The 15,721-nt window shown below is 42.5% G+C and overlaps 2 protein-coding genes across 5 annotated transcripts in view; one reads left to right on the top strand and one right to left on the bottom strand.

Annotated features, from left to right (window-relative positions):
* Positions 1-9,021: 9,021 nt before the first annotated feature.
* LCMT2 (leucine carboxyl methyltransferase 2) lies at positions 9,022-12,120 on the bottom strand. The gene has a single exon (XM_030842885.2). It carries the CDS (start codon positions 12,015-12,017, stop codon positions 9,957-9,959), a length of 2,061 nt encoding a protein of 686 aa, XP_030698745.1. The 5' UTR covers positions 12,018-12,120; the 3' UTR covers positions 9,022-9,956.
* The window catches only part of MAPDA (N6-Methyl-AMP deaminase), a 27,448-nt gene continuing 23,552 nt past the window's right edge, over positions 11,826-15,721 (top strand). For 2 of the 4 annotated variants that reach the window (XM_030842886.2, XM_060294396.1), the window contains exon 1: positions 11,828-12,420. The gene's annotated coding sequence lies outside the window, so the exon portion shown is untranslated. Of the gene's footprint in view, positions 12,421-15,721 lie in introns of all 4 variants that reach the window. The other 2 variants (XM_060294398.2, XM_060294399.1) reach the window with 2 other exon arrangements.

Here is a 15,721-nt window from a genome sequence, read left to right as displayed (position 1 = left end):
TATTCCATTGTATATATGTGCCACATCTTCTTTATCGAGTCGTCTGTTGACAGGCATTTAGGTTGCTTCCATGACCTGGCTATTGTAAATAGTGCTGCAATGAACATTGGGGTGCATGTGTCTTTTTGAATTATGGTTTTCTCAGGATCTCTGCCCAGTAGTGGGATTGCTGAGTCGTATGGTAGTTCTATTTGTAGATTTTTAAGGAACCTCCATACTGTTCTCCATAGTGGCTGTACCAATTCACATTCCCAGCAGCAGTGCAAGAGTGTTCCCTTTTCTCCACACCCTCTCCAGCATTTATTGTTTCGAGATTTTTTGATGATAGCCATTCTGACCAGTGTGAGATGATACCTCATTGTAGTTTTGATTTGCATTTCTCTAGTGATTACTGATGTTGAGCATTCTTTCATGTGTTTGTTGACAATCTGTATATCTTCTTTGGAGAAATGTCTATTTAGGTCTTCCGCCCATTTTTGGATTGGGTTATTTTTTTGTTATTGAGCTGCCTGAGCTGCTTGTAAATTTTGGAGATTAATCCTTTGTCAGTTGCTTCATTTGCAAATATTTTCTCCCATTCTGAGGGTTGTCTTTTCGTCTTGTTTATGGTTTCCTTTGCTGTGCAAAAGATTTAAGTTTCATTAGGTCCCATTTTTTAATTTTTGTTTTTATTTCCATTTCTCTAGGAGGGGGTCAGAAAGGATCTTGCTGTGATTTATGTCATACTGTGTTCTTCCTATGTTTTCCTCTAAGAGTTTGATGGTGTCTGGCCTTACATTTAGGTCTTTAATCCATTTTGAGTTTACTTTTGTGTATGGTGTTAGGGAGTGTTCTAATTTCATTCTTTTACATGTAGCTGTCCAGTTCTCCCAGCACCACTTATTGAAGAAGGTGTCTTTTCTCCACTGTATATTCTTGCCTCTTTTATCAAAGATAAGGTGACCATATGTGCGTGGGTATATCTCTGGGCTTTCTATCTTGTTCCATTGATCTATATTTCTGTTTTTGTGCCAGTACCATACTGTTTGGATTATTGTAGCTTTGTAGTATAGTCTGAAGTCCAGGAGCCTGATTCCTCCAGCTCCGTTTTTCTTTCTCAAGATTGCTTTGGCTATTTGGGGTCTTTTGTGTTTCCATACAAATTGTGAAATTTTTTGTTCTAGTTCTGTGAAAAATGCCAGTGGTAGTTTGATAGAGATTGCATTGAATCTGTAGATTGTTTGGGGTAGTATAGTCATTTTCACAATGTTGATTCTTCCAATCCAAGAACATGGTATATCTCTCCATCTATTTGTATCATCTTTAATTTCTTTCACCAGTGTCATAATTTTCTGCATACAGGTCTTTTGACTTCTTAGGTAGGTTTATTCCTAGATATTTTATTCTTTTTGTTGCAATGGTAAATGGGAGTGTTTTCTTAATTTCACTTTCAGATTTTTCATCATTAGTGTATAGGGATGCAAGAGATTTCTGTGCATTAATTTTGTATCCTGCTACTTTACCAAATTCATTGATTAGTAGTTTTCTGGTGGCATCTTTAGGATTCTCGATGTATAGTGTCATGTCATCTGCAAACAGTGACAGCTTTACTTCTTCTTTTCTGATTTGGATTCCTTTTATTTCTTTTTCTTCTCTGATTGCTGTGGCTAAAACTTCCGTAACTATGTTGAATAATAGTGGTGAGAGTGGGCAACCTTGTCTTCTTCCTGATCTTAGTGGAAATAGTTTCAGTTTTTCACCATTGAGGACGATGTTGGCTGTGGGTTTGTCATATATGGCCTGTATTATGTTGAGGTAAGTTCCCTCTATGCCTACTTTCTGGAGGGTTTTTGTCATAAATGGGTATTGAATTTTGTCGAAAGCTTTCTCTGCATCTATTGGTTTTTCTTCTTCAATTTGTTAACTATCCCAGGATATTGAATATAGTTCCCACATCAGCTTCCTATACATGATTGCCAACCCCACCTGGAACCTAGCGAAGCAACTATATTGGGCCACTAATTTTTAATTAAGTCATAATCATTTGATTAAGTTATGATCAATATTCATTATGGTTTTGCAAATCATGTTCTTTGACTGCTCATATTATTTCTGTTTACTCTATAGATTTTTCCCCTAAAAGACAAAAGCCCAATACAGTCAACCTTTAAATTTAGTTTCCAGAACAAAAAAGCGCTTTAACCATAAAATCATTTCTATGTTGATAAAAGACCAGCCTCTGTTAAGGTTAATCCATTGGATTTGTGATCTTTAACTCTAAAATAGATACAGACATATTATAATCCTCTCCTGGCTCCACACCCTTAATATGTGTCTACTGGGTTCTCCACTTGAAGATCCTACAGTCACTTCAGATTCAATATCTTCAAAATTGAACTCGTTAGCCCCACCCATCCCCCGAATTCATATGATTTCTTACTCATCCTTGTAAATATTATGAAATTTCATTAGCTGTTTGGAACCTGCTATTTGAAGGTCGTGTGACCAAATGGAGAGAACAGAGGTGTCTGAGTTAGAGAACCTGGTTTAAGATACTGCTCCAGGCCTCCTGAGATTTTTTTTACTTTATTTGACCTTCAGCAAGGAAGCACTGACCAGAGCCTCACTCCTATGTAAAATGGGGCTAATAGTAGTGCTCACTTCACAGAGCTGCTTTGAGAATAAAGTAGACAGTGTTTGTGGAAGCCTTAAAGTTCTCTATAAACATTTGTCAGTTTCACTGGTAATAATGATAATATTTATGATCCTTCAGAATGTGAGATTCATGTTGAGTGACAGAACATGTGTCAACATCTGTTGCTAAGATGCTCATGGAGACATTCATGACGACGGAGAAACTGTCATAGCAAAGTCCAGACTCAATCTCAGTCTTGTCAGTACTCCTGGCTTGATTATTCTCAGGGAGACTGAAGACACCACATATGACCTAAACTGATTGGATCATACCTCTGCTTCAAACTCACCAATGGCTTGCATTGCTCCAGTGGTTCACACGTTCTGCCACCATATTTACCCTGACCACATCTCCATCTCTATTGCCCACAGTTCTACCTCTCACTTGCTTTCTGATCTTTTGGTGGTTTGCCCAATTACCAAATTCCCAAATTAAAGTCTTTCTGCAAGCCATGCTTTCCCTGATCACGCTTTGTGCCATCTCTCCAGACCTCCATAGAAATGTTACTCCTCACAGAAGCTTTTTCTAACTAGCTGAAACCCCATATTTACTCTCTTGGAACACTTGGATTCTCCTTCACAGCACTGATCACACTCTAAATAGTCATTTGTGTACTTGGTCTTCCCCTCTAGGCTTCTCATCTTTCTGTGTGTCATCCGGATGATCACCATAATCTCTCCTTTTCTCTCCCTTCCAGGACCAGAGGACCTTTAGCTCCCTTTCCATCTAGAAGGTGCTTCTCTTATGTCTTATCTCCTTATTTTGTACTCCAGCCTCACGGCCTAGGGTTAAAAGCTATGTGACCTAAGGGAACCAAATAGGAATCATCAAGAAGAGAAAATGTGTTGGGAAGCATTCCAAAAGCATCATCACAATTGAACCTGGGAAGCCCTGCTTCTCGCCTCTGTTCATCTATATTCTATCCATCCTTTCCATACGAGGCATTTTTCTCACATTATCCTTGATGCATCCCTTGACTACTCCTTCTCATGCCAGTCAAAACCCATTTTGCCAAGAATTACCTGTGCAGCTGTGTAACATCTCTCAAACTCTTTATCTGATTTCTCAAGGATATTCTGTGAGTCCCTGAACATTACACTGTCCGTTCTAATTGTTCTCCAGTTGTTCCGTGTGTATTCTTTTTTTTATATTGTAAGCTTCTTGGGGAGAAGAGACCATGTTTTTCCCGCTTAAGATCTAGCACAGTGTTAAACAGTCATTATATATTGGACTTACTGGTTAAGCACTGGGGACAAACTACTCAGGGGAGGTTGTAGAATATCCCTCCCTACCTGTGCCATGTCCTGGGCTAACATTTACTGAGCCTTATTGTATGCTCTACACTGTGCTAAAATGCACTATTTACATTGTCTTATAAAATTCTCTCATCAACTTTTGATGTGGGTACCATTATTATACCACCCATTTTACAGATGTGGGAACTGAGGTTTACAGAAGTTAAGTACTTTCCCAAGGTCACATACCAGTAAGGAAGAAAGCCAGGATTCAGTCCCAGGTCTATCTAACTCCAAATCCCATGAGCTTAAACTACACAGCTGCCATTGGCTTAGCTGTTCAGCATGAATTTTTTTTTTTTTTTTGCGGTACGCGGGCCTCTCACGTTTGTGGCCTCTCCCGCTGCGGAGCACAGGCTCCGGACACACAGGCTCAGCGGCCATGGCTCACGGGCCCAGCCACTTCGTGGCATGTGGGATCTTCCCGGACCGGAGCATGAACCCGTGTCCCCTGCATCGGCAGGCGGACTCTCAACCACTGCACCACCAGGGAAGCCCCAGCATGAATTTTTGTCACAGTTCTTTCTGGTTAGTTCTTCAGGATGAGAGAACATTAATTCAGGTTGCCAATGACTACCCATTTGCCGTGCTCCTCAGTTTTGTATTTACTTCTCTTCTACCTTGGGTAGCGGTACGTTGGTTCTTCACCTGCTCATTCTTTTTCTCAGGTCTCCCCAGAGCTGATTTTGTAGACCATAGCTCTCATCTTGCTTGTAAAAAAAAAAATAGCATGAATAATACCATATATCTTAGTTTCATAATCTTAGTAACCTTAGGGACTTGAAGTGATTCTTATCAGATATAGCAAGAGAAGGCACTCACTCATCAAAGAGGAGATTCATCAACTGAGGAACTGTCATGCAGACACCAGCTGAACAAGAGTCATGCACAAGAACTATCAATCACTTGATTCTATCCCCCTGAAGTTAACTTACTTTGTGGCTGTGAAAATTTTTATGCAGAGTTTATAAAAAAGGCATACAGTGTAACCCCAACGTGGTTAGAAAGTCCTGGAAAATGTTTAAATGTATCAGATCTTGCTTTTTAAATATTTCTATAATGAGCATATACACAATAAATAGCAACAGGTTTTTTTTTAATCTATAGGCTTTTTAAAAATTGAAGTAAAGTTGATTTACAATGTTGTGTTAGTTTCTGGTGTACAGCAAAGTGATTCAGTTATACATATATATACATATTCTTTTCCATTATGGCTTATTATAGGGTATTGAATATAGTTCCCTGCGCTACACAGTAGGACTTTGTCGTTTATTTTATTTTTTAATGTAATTTTTATTTTATATTAGACTATAGTTGATTTACAATGTTGTGTTAGTTTCAGGTGTACAGCAAAGTGATTCAGTTATCTACCTGATATATAGTAGTTTGTATCTGCTAATCCTAAACTCCTAATTTATCCCTCCCCCACTTTCCCCTTGGTAACCATAACTTTGTTTTCTTTGTGAATCTGTTTCTGTTTTGTAAATACGTTCATTTTATCATTAACAATAAGGGTTTTTCAATGAGCTGTTGGCTAACACATAGCAGGGTACAGAAACTTCGATGCTGTGTGCTCTAGTCGAGTTGACACTGGTGTGAGTCTAGGTCGTCAGCTCAAACCCAAAGTGACCACAAGTAAATCTTACCCAAACTGCAAACTCAAAGGAAATTGGGCTAGAGGGTAGGTTGCAGGCTCAAGTCACTATGGAGTGGATCTTCTTTATAGTTAAATGTGGTTAATATGCTAGTCTCCTTCTAAAATAAGAAAAAAAAATCCACTGTCTCTGTGGTTAATTATCTCTGTCACTACCCACCAGATGTCTGAGTGGAAGATGGGGGAAGCAGTGGGACTAAGAGAGGGGTTCCCGAAAGCAGGTGTTTATAATCACAGCTGTGTTCTAAAGGTTCTGGCTGATTCTCTCTGCACTTCTGACCAAGGACACAGGTTTGCATGACAGGTTTGCATTTGGGGTGTCATTGTATTATTTTTCACTACTGCTACTCTGTTCTTCCCCAGGAAGCCAGTGGCACAGGATATATTACATTAAAAAGGTATGAGAAAGATCTGGTGATGTTAAACCCCAACAATGAGAGATCGTTGTTCAATTCCGATGTTGACACCTGTATTTCCAGGTGCTGGAAATACAATGGTGAATAAGATACTATCCCTACCCTCAAGGATCTTCAATCTAGTGAGTAGACAGATGAGAAAATAGATTATAACACAATATGGATGATAGTTACAAGGTGCTCTGGCAACACAGAAGAGTAACCCATCCCAGCCTGAAAGGGTGGTGGATTCGAACCAGGGAATGATTTCCAAAGATAAGCCTTGAGTCAAGTAGGAGTTTTATGAACAAAGTTGGGATAGTGAGGTTGAGAGTAAGGTAGGAGAGGCAGTCTTAAGAGTCCCAACAGGGAGAACACGGTAAGTAAAAGAATGGAAGCATGTAACAGTATTCTGTCCTTTGGGTCCCAGGTATACTTCCTATATAAGTGGGATGTCAATAAGGGGAGGAGGAGTGGCAGGGGATGAAGCTTGTGAGATAGGGAATGTCAGATTCTGGCCTTATGAAAAAGCTGCCAATGAAGAATTACATAGTATGTATAATAAATATTAATAGAGAAATAAATGATAATTAGAAAAAAGCAAGACAATGGGGGAGGAAGGGTCGTGGCAAAGCTTTTTTCCTCCTTAAATTGCTGATGTATCCTTGAATAAGAAAGATCAGTTTTGCTAACTTTTCCTGAAATAGCAAGTCTAAATATGAATCAGAGGTTGAGGCTCTTTTCATTAGAAAAGCCTAAAAATGTGGACAAAAGCTAGGGAATGAGAAAAGCTCTATGTAGTGTAATATCCTAAAAATCATTCTTATTACAATTTATTTCCCAGTCTTAGTCTGACAATTAGGTGGCAAATGACTCTTCACATAAATATTAGGGCAAGGTCTTTCCTATCCCTGTTAAACTTACTTTGAGAGTTACACACCAAGTCATACCCAGTGAAGCATCAGCACATCCTAGGAAAATCCTGTATTCATGTGCTCGCAAGCACATTTATGCATGTTCCTACTCCCTCAGATTAGCCTTCTGGCAGCGTGAACTCATTTCATTTCCAATGGATATGGGGTAACCATGGTCCATTGTTGAGCAAAAAGGGGTGAAGATCAGCTGGAAACTGCAATCAAGAAGTTGATAACTCTCATAACTGCCCCAGAGCTCCATACCAGAATTTTAAAACAAAGATATTCAGAGGTGAAATGGAGAAACAAAAAGCATAGTCCAACTTCAGTTCTTAATCTGGCCCACATCTCTAACTGCTGTGGATTACTGTTATGAAACTGGGATCCAGCACCTCTGAGTGCTGCTCCAAAGGCACAGAGTTAATGTTGAGGACAAAACTCTAAGTGCTCTGAAGAGTAGAGCTTGAGAAATGAATAACTCTTTAACTGAGTATGATGCATGTGTAGGGTCAGAGGTGGAGCGCATGCTTAATCCGGTAATCACATAGAAATGTGGAACAAGCCCAATTACTCACAATGTGCCATACTGGGCAGCACTTGAGAGAATAGGCATCACTGTGCTAGTAATTTAGGTCTGACATACATCCACATTCTCCTGACAGCCTCCCCCTCCCACCCCCACCCCTCTATATGGCCCCAAAGTAATGATATAGTAATGGTTGATGGTACCATCTAAGAAGTAACATAATGGAAGGGATACCCCGGGCTTTGGAGTTATTTCTAGGTTAGAATTCTGGTACTAACTACTACATAGCTGAGAACACTCACTTCATTCATGTTCTGCTTTGATCTGCTCCTAAAAGTTGGAGGTGGGCTTGTGGTGAACTTAAAAAATACAGAGCAGCCTTTTCCCCTTCCAGTCACAGTCTTGCCAGTAACCTAGTACCTGGCCCACTGATAGCCTTGCAGATGCCTAGCCATAGTTAAGTCCTTTGTTTACCAGGACTCATGACAGTAACTAGTAACTCTCCCAGAAAGGGCTGTGCAGTCTCAGGGAAGCTGAAGTTAAACAACAGTTTATTCAGTTTGTCTTCTCCTGGGAACCTTCATCCAACAGAGCCAACATTGCCCTCTCCATACACTAGGCTTGTGTTTGCTACTTGGTTTTCATATTGAACACTTTTTACATGCATTTATATGCAAAGTTGTTAATTAAAATATTAGGGAAAAAAGATTCTCGGTCATACTAAGTCCATCAAGATGTTAACATTGATAGTACTTGTAGAATTTAGGTACTTGTAGAATCTCAAGTTATTATTAAGGTTTCAAGGATTGAAGACTAACAAGAAATACTGAAGTGGTACACTTAAGTACCAACAAAGCCACTACCTTTTGACACACGAATTTCACAAGGTATTCACAATTTAGATGACAAATTAAGGCTCAAGTTTTAAGGATGAATACCTAAGATGTTTCATGATCTCACAAGGCTCACCAGGAAAGATGGTCCATTTCAAGGGGATAGTTGAGGAGAGTTTAATGAAGATACTAATTAAAAGGGGTTGAGCAGGGTTAAGGGAAACCAAGTCAAGATGGTGAAGTACCTCAGTGGAGTCCAGATGTTTCTGCAATGATGGAAATGTTCTACATCTATATTGTCTAATACTGTAGCCATTAGTCACATGTGGCTATTGAACACTTAAAATATGGTTAATGCAACTAAGATACAGAATTCTTTGGAGTGATGCAGAGTTAGAGCTATACCTTATAGAAGACTACATGACAGGAGCTGTGGCTTTTACGAAAAAAATGCAGCTGCGGGCTTCCCTGGTGGCACAGTGGTTAAGAATCCACCTGCCAATGCCGGGGACACAGGTTCGAGCCCTGGTCTGGGAAGATCCCACATGCGGCAGAGCAACTAAGCTCGTGCACCACAACTACTGAGCCTGCGCTCTAGAGCCCGCGAGCCACAACTACTGAAGCCCATGCACCTAGAGCCTGTGCTCTGCAACAAGAGAAGCCACTGCAGTGAGAAGCCCACGCACCACAACTAGAGAAAGCCCGCGCACAGCAATGAAGACCCAACACAGCCAAAAATAAATAAATTTATTAAAAAAAAAAAGAATGCAGCTAATGCCAACTTGCAGACTGGTAGGGGAAACACCTGGAATACTCTCACTGTCCAACCATCCCTCTCTGGTACCTCTGACTGATGGAACTCACCAAACACCAGAGAACAAGTAAACTCATTGATGCAATTCATAAAGGTTGGCCTCCTGGTACACAGAACATAGTGAAGGGTGGAGTAGATCTGGAGCAAAACATTTTCATACCATATACAAAATGAGCTGAGAAATCAAATGTTTGGTTTATTAGCACTTATAATTCTAAATAAATATAGAACCGGTGGCAAAAAAATGGAACAAAACCATGTGTCAATAAAGTCATACAAATGTGTCTTATTAAAGCTATCACAGAGTTCTCTGCTGCACTAAATGGCACAATGCTTTAATCAAACTGCAACTGGGTTCATTTCAGGTTTCATACTTGAAGAACGAGGTCAATACCATGTCCCTTCACCTATATTCAGCCTTGTATTCTTACCAAGGATCTGTGTGAAACTTCTTCCAAGGTCCCATCTAAAATCACAAAGCCTGGCATTGGGAAAAGTTTCACTTGACTTAGGCTACAGGTCATTGTAACTCAGTAAATGGATAAACTCAGATTAGAAAATGGGAGGAAGACCAGTAAACTAGATACAGGGACCCAAAGGCCCCCAATTCCTACTCTAGGACTATATGACCACTCTCTTCAGATAGGCCTATTTATGTTTTATTTTTGTACCATCTCTTTGAACGTTGGTGTGTGTTTAAACAACTTTTTTTCTTTTTGCACTGAACAGAAAAAAACAAAAAAAGGAATGGGAACAGGGGAGTGGTAATATCTATAGCCAGAGTCAAATACTATTTTGGAAAGCTTTATTGTCTACTTTAGTGGGTCCTGAATATATCACAAGTCCAGTCCTTACTGCCTAGCACTTAAGGAAGAAAGGTCTAATGCCACTGTACAGGGGTTGAAGTAGGTACCAAAGGAAAAGCAGTTCCCACCACCTCCAAGGAGCAGGAGCTGTTGCTCTTCAGGAAGGAGAATGCTGGTATGATTGTGTAACATTAACGGCCATGGCACACATGTTGTGTCAATCTGATACTCGAAGCTCAGTCCTGTAGACAGATCAATAACAGTCACTCCAGGAACTGAGGAGGAATGAATCCAGACCCCTCCAACCAACAAAAGCTTCCCATTGACCACATGAGCTGTGTGGGAGTACCTTGGGGTAATGGGAGGCTGGATGGCTATTGATTCCCAGATGAATCCACAAGAGATTGGTTTCAGAAAGAGTACAGAGCTTAACGGTTCCTCAGAAGCACCCAGACCTCCAGCAATGAGGGCTCCCCCTTGACAGCTGCAGGCACTGTGGGAATGCCGACCTTCAGGTACTTCTCCCTCCACTGGGATCCTGACCCAAGCCATTGTCCCCACATGTAGGAAATGCCAGTCACTTAGTACAGGTTCGGCCACACTGCGGCCCCCATACACAAACAAATATCTCTGATTCTCATAGGACACTTCTGTTGTCGAGTGGCGCCAACATGACAAAGTGGAATCTTCTTCTGGGCCGACCTTTGTGACTGTGACATTTAGGTCCTCAGGGTTATTATCCTCACTCTTGCAAAAAAGAAGCTGGAGAATCCCCAAGGCTGGAGTTACTGGGGACAGTCTCCCTCCCAGAACCAGAACCTGAGTATCTGAAAGTCTTGTCATGGTGTGATAAAGGCGTCCATCCCACTGAGCTCCAGCTCCCCAACTGCATATTTGGTTGCCTTTCCATTCAAAGTCACAGTATCTTGAGAGCAAGTGAAACTTTCTCACTCGGCAATGTCGCCCCTCCTGCTCTCCAAATCCTCCAGCACTGAGAATAAGACCTGGGCTCAAAAGGACCGAGGCGTGCCCATATCTCTTAAGGTCTGGGCCCTGGCTATCACCAGTGACTATACTGGCAGGGAAGACTCCTGAAGGGGAAGCAGGATCTATCCGAGGAAACGTCTCTGAGGGTGGAAACACCAGAGTTTGGGAGAGGGCGTCTCCCAGAGAAGCGGCCAGAATGAAATAGTGGGCGCACTTCAGATGCCACTCCTCAAACTCGTCGAAAGTTTCGAGATTTTCCACGCGCCGGCGTTCTTCTGCGGGAAGAAAGCAGCGATAGAACTCATTCATGTCCATGGCACGGCAGGCGGTCCAGCCGGCCTGAAGGAAGCGCTGCTGCTGGGCTTCCGCGTCGGGAAAGCGGTCCAGGCCATGCAGGGGAGAATTCAGCTGCCGAAAATGTTTTTGCATGAACTCGCCAAAGGCGTCACGCGGCCTCATCTGCTCGTAGACGACGAAAAGGGCATTAGAAAAACGCTGGGCGGCCCAGGCGATGAGGGCCGCGGCATCATCCGGCTCGAGGTAGGTCAGCACGGCCTCAGCCAGGAGAAGAGTCGGTGCGGCTGCGTCAAGGCCCGCGGTGCCCAGGGCGTGGTCCAATCGCTGAAGCTGCCGCAGGTCCAGGCCCAGGATGCAGTAGTCCGAGCTCTCAAAGCACAACGTGTACCCGGGGTCCCCGCTCTGGAAAGGCCCGGTTAACGCACACAGTTCCGGCGTATCTCGAATCCTCTGCGCTTTGCGCTGTGCCACGTCCGGAAAATCTACCTCCCAGACCGCAGCCCGGGTCAGGCGGCCCGCAGTTTTGAGGCGAAAATACAGCGAGTCCGAGCCAGCGCCGAGCGACAGGATCTGGGCGCGAGGCGCGCCGGGGACCGCGCACGTCCCCTTCAGGAAGGCGCGCACGCAGTGCCGCACGGCGCGTGCGCGGACGTAGTAGCCGCGGTGGATGAGCGGCGCGCGGCGCGCGGTCCCTGGAACTAGCAAGGCGGCGAAGGCGTCGTGCACGTACCCGCGCGCAGCCAGGGAGGTCTTGCTGACGGCGCTGCTGTCGTTGGTGCTCTGCACTGCCCCGGCCCGACGCTCGCGGCTCCGCGGGCCCATGGTTAGGGAACTCAGGAGCAACGGTCCGTCCCGGTGGTGAGCTGCCTTTTCGTTTCCCAGTAGCCACCTCGCGGACTCTGTACGGAAAAATCACACCCCCCGCCCCGCACCCCGCTCCGTGACGCCTCTTCCTTGGACAGGTGTGCGTCACTTCCGGGAAGAGCGCACCTCGCCAATCAGTATTGAGGAGGGTGCAGCTGGTGCTGACATTCGGCTGTGATTGACATTTCTTTGATTCTCTGGGACTGCAGTTTCGCGGCAAGACGAACGGCTGCGGCTTATTGTGGACACGTGGACTGTGTCAGGGAAGCGCGGGTTATCACTCTTCTACAAGCCTTCCTGTCTGAAGTGAAAATTTAAGCTGTCATAAGTTGACTCAACTGTTGACAAAAATCTTTAAGAGGTGAGTCTGTGGGGACTGACAACCAGAGCTCCTTGGACGGCAGGGTCTGCATTGAGTGTCTGGTAGGGGCAAAGCAGGGTTAGAACCACTGACTTTGGTGGGCAAGGAGAAGGGGGTCGCTCCTCGGATGCTAACTACGAGTGCTTACTAAGAGATCCCATTTAAATCTGAAAACAAGCCAGTGAGGCCAGGTGCAAAATGAAGAAACCTTTACAGCAGTTGTGACTCACCCAATCAATGTTTCCCCACAGATGTACGCTATTGATTCCCTTGTATTCCCGGCTCTGTGCTAAGCTGACAATAAGTAAACCACTCAGCCTCTTGTTTCTCAGCTGTAAAATGACATTCCCCTCCACGTTCAAAGTTCTGTTTTCTAAGACAAAGTTGAATATGTCTATGGAAGAGAGGTGATTTTTCCCTCTGATACGGTCTGAGTCTTGGAGGTTTAAAATAATCGAGTTTCTAGTTTGAGTATTTGGGAGTCGTCACCCGTAGGAAATCGCTTGCAGAGATATTTACGGGATTTGTAACTTATTAATTGGGATTTGGTGACTGAGATGGAGAAGGAAATCAGGATGACTATAAGTATGGTTACCTTGAAGCAGCATAGTATAATGGTGAAGGGCATGAGTTTTGGAGTCCAGCCAATTTGGATTTGGATACTAGAACTGTGTCATTTAGATGTGGTGTTTAAGAGCTCTTAATGACTTTAGGGAGAGCAATTTCTGTGGAGTAATAACGGCAGAATCCATGTTATAATGAATGGGAGATAAGTAAATGGAGGCAGCTCAAGTTTAGCTCAGAAGGAAAGACGAGACAGGGCAGTAGTTAAAGAGGAATGGGGGATAAAAGAAAGTTTATTTTTATTTTTATTTTTTTAAGGTGGAAGCAAGTACTGTACTTACCTGGTGGTTCCCTGAGGGAAATTAGCAACTGGAGAGAGAGAGGTTGATGAACAGAAAAGTGAGAAGATTAGTGGAGTAATGACTTGGAATAGATAGGAAGGAATGGGATCCTGGGCACAAATTAGTCTTGGGGACAAGAGAATGAATCCTCTTTCTCTGATTCATGAGGGAAGAAGGGGTATAGATAAAGATAAATTTAAGTGTGAGGGAAGCAGAGAGAAATAGAGGGAATTCGTGTCTGAAGGCTTTCGTTGTCTCTATAAAGGTAGTGACTGAGTTGTAAAGTTCAGCCTAAGGCAGCTGGGTCTATGGAACGCTTGAGGAGTTTGGAATTGGAATTGGAGAAGGACTTTCCTGAGCTTGCTGGACTTTGAGATAGTCATTTCTAAAATGAGGAGATTAAGTGCTGCTTTGTGTGGTGTTTCAGGGTTTATCGAGGGTCAAAGAGAAAAAAAAGTTGTAGGACTTTGAAAAAAAATATACTGTGCTGTAGAAATGAATTTTTGTTTGTTTGTTTGTTTGCGCTACGCGAGCCTCTCACTGTTGTGGCCTCTCCCGTTGTGGAGCACAGGCTCCGGACGCGCAGGCTCAGCGGCCATGGCTCATGGGCCCAGCCGCTCCGCGGCATGTGGGATCTTCCCGGACCGGGGCACGAACCTGTGTCCTCTGCATCGGCAGGCGGACCCTCAACCACTGTGCCACCAGGGAACCCCAGAAATGAATTTTATATGACAAGTTAGTAAAATGTACATGATATATTAGAAATACTACTTTTTTGGTAAGGAACAGATGAAGAAAAGTGATTCAAGAAGAAAGAGAATGGAGCAAAATTTGTGATTTGGGTGCCTTACAGTTGTTTTCTGGTTATTTGTTAAAAATCTATATTTTCTTATGTAAAATGAGACAGTAATACCTCATGGGTTATTATGAGAATCAAGTAAAATTACCATCCAAGACATTTAGCAGAATGCCTGGCTCATACTAAGTACTTAATAAATAGTAACAAGTGTTTTTATTATCCTTAGTTCCCTTTTGGGGGCGGGGGTGGAGGGCGGGGAGGAAAAAAGTTCTCTAGGACAGTGGTCCCTAACCTTTTTGGCACCAGGGACCGGTTTTGTGGAAGACGATTTTTCCACGGGGTTGGGGGGTGGGATGATTTCGGATGATTCAAGCGCATTACATTTATTGTGCACTTTATTTCTATTATTATTACATTGTAATATATAATGAAATAATTATACTCACCATAACGCTGACAGGAGGCGGAGCTCAGGCTGTAATGCGAGCGATGGGGAGCGGCTGTAAATACAGATGAAGCGTCGCTTGCTTACCCACCACTCACCTCCTGCTGTGCGGCCCGGTTCCTAACAGGCCAGGGACCAATACCGGTCCGTGGCCTGGGGGTTGGGGACCCCTGCTCCAGGAGAACAGGAGACCTGGTTCTGGCCCTGCTCTAACTTGATGAAATATTACTACAAATGTAGAAAGATCTTATCTCAATGTGTTGCCGTTTGGCACATCACTCCCACCCCACCTTCTTCTAATCCATGCCAAAGCCAGCCCAGGCAGACTGAATCTGGCAGGGCATGGAATTGTTGATAGCAATAGCTTAGGTAATGATCAGTGAAACAACTTTTAAAAATGTGTAAAAACTGTGCTTGCTTTGGTGGCTTTCAAATTTCCGTAGGTTAACATTGTAGCTATTGGGTCAGTAAATTTACTCATAACTAGTTAAGGGGCAATCTGGAGGTGGTTTGAAATGTGCCACAAAATCAGGTCAGGATCCTAGAGTAGGACTGAAAATTTATACGAAAATTTAGCCATTTGTAACATTTGTTAACAGCCTGCTATGTAAAATGTCCTAAATTCTTTTTCAGGCTGTCATTCTGTTGTCTAAAGGTAAAAGTTCTTCCCTCTCCTAATTCATATTAATAAAGCTGTTTTGCAAGTTTTCTAAAAATTTATTTAATTATTTTATGAACAATTCTGTAAAATTAATTAATTATTTATTTTAATTGATTTATTAAAGTAATAAGTGAATTATCTAAATTTATTACTTAAATTTTAATTTATTAAAATTATTTCAAAAAGTAATCAGGTATTACATGCAAGTTGTAATACCTTCAAATTGTGCAAAACTTTATAAGGTAAGTAAAAATAAAATTCTGTCCCTTGACCTTTGCCGCTTCCAACCCACTTTCTAGTGCGAACAGTTTTCTATGTATCCTTTCATACCTATTTTAGGAATAAAGATATATATAAATAAGAGTGTGTGTGTGTATACACACATGCTTTGTTTATAAATGTCATCTTTGTGAACAATGTTTTTTTGCAACTTACTTTTTGGAAATAACACTATATTATAGAAGTCTTTCCATATAGTCATAGATATTCAG

The sequence above is a fragment of the Globicephala melas genome, chromosome 2, assembly GCF_963455315.2.
Source record: "Globicephala melas chromosome 2, mGloMel1.2, whole genome shotgun sequence".
In the NCBI taxonomy this organism is placed as follows: domain Eukaryota; kingdom Metazoa; phylum Chordata; class Mammalia; order Artiodactyla; family Delphinidae; genus Globicephala; species Globicephala melas.
The sequence above is the reverse complement of the archived record's forward strand: the minus strand, read 5'-3'. Positions and strand labels throughout refer to the sequence as shown.

Coding starts and splice junctions, on each gene's coding strand:
- LCMT2 (XM_030842885.2), bottom strand. CDS start 12,017: ATGGGCCCGCGGAGCCGCGAGCGTCGGGCCGGGGCAGTGCAGAGCACC.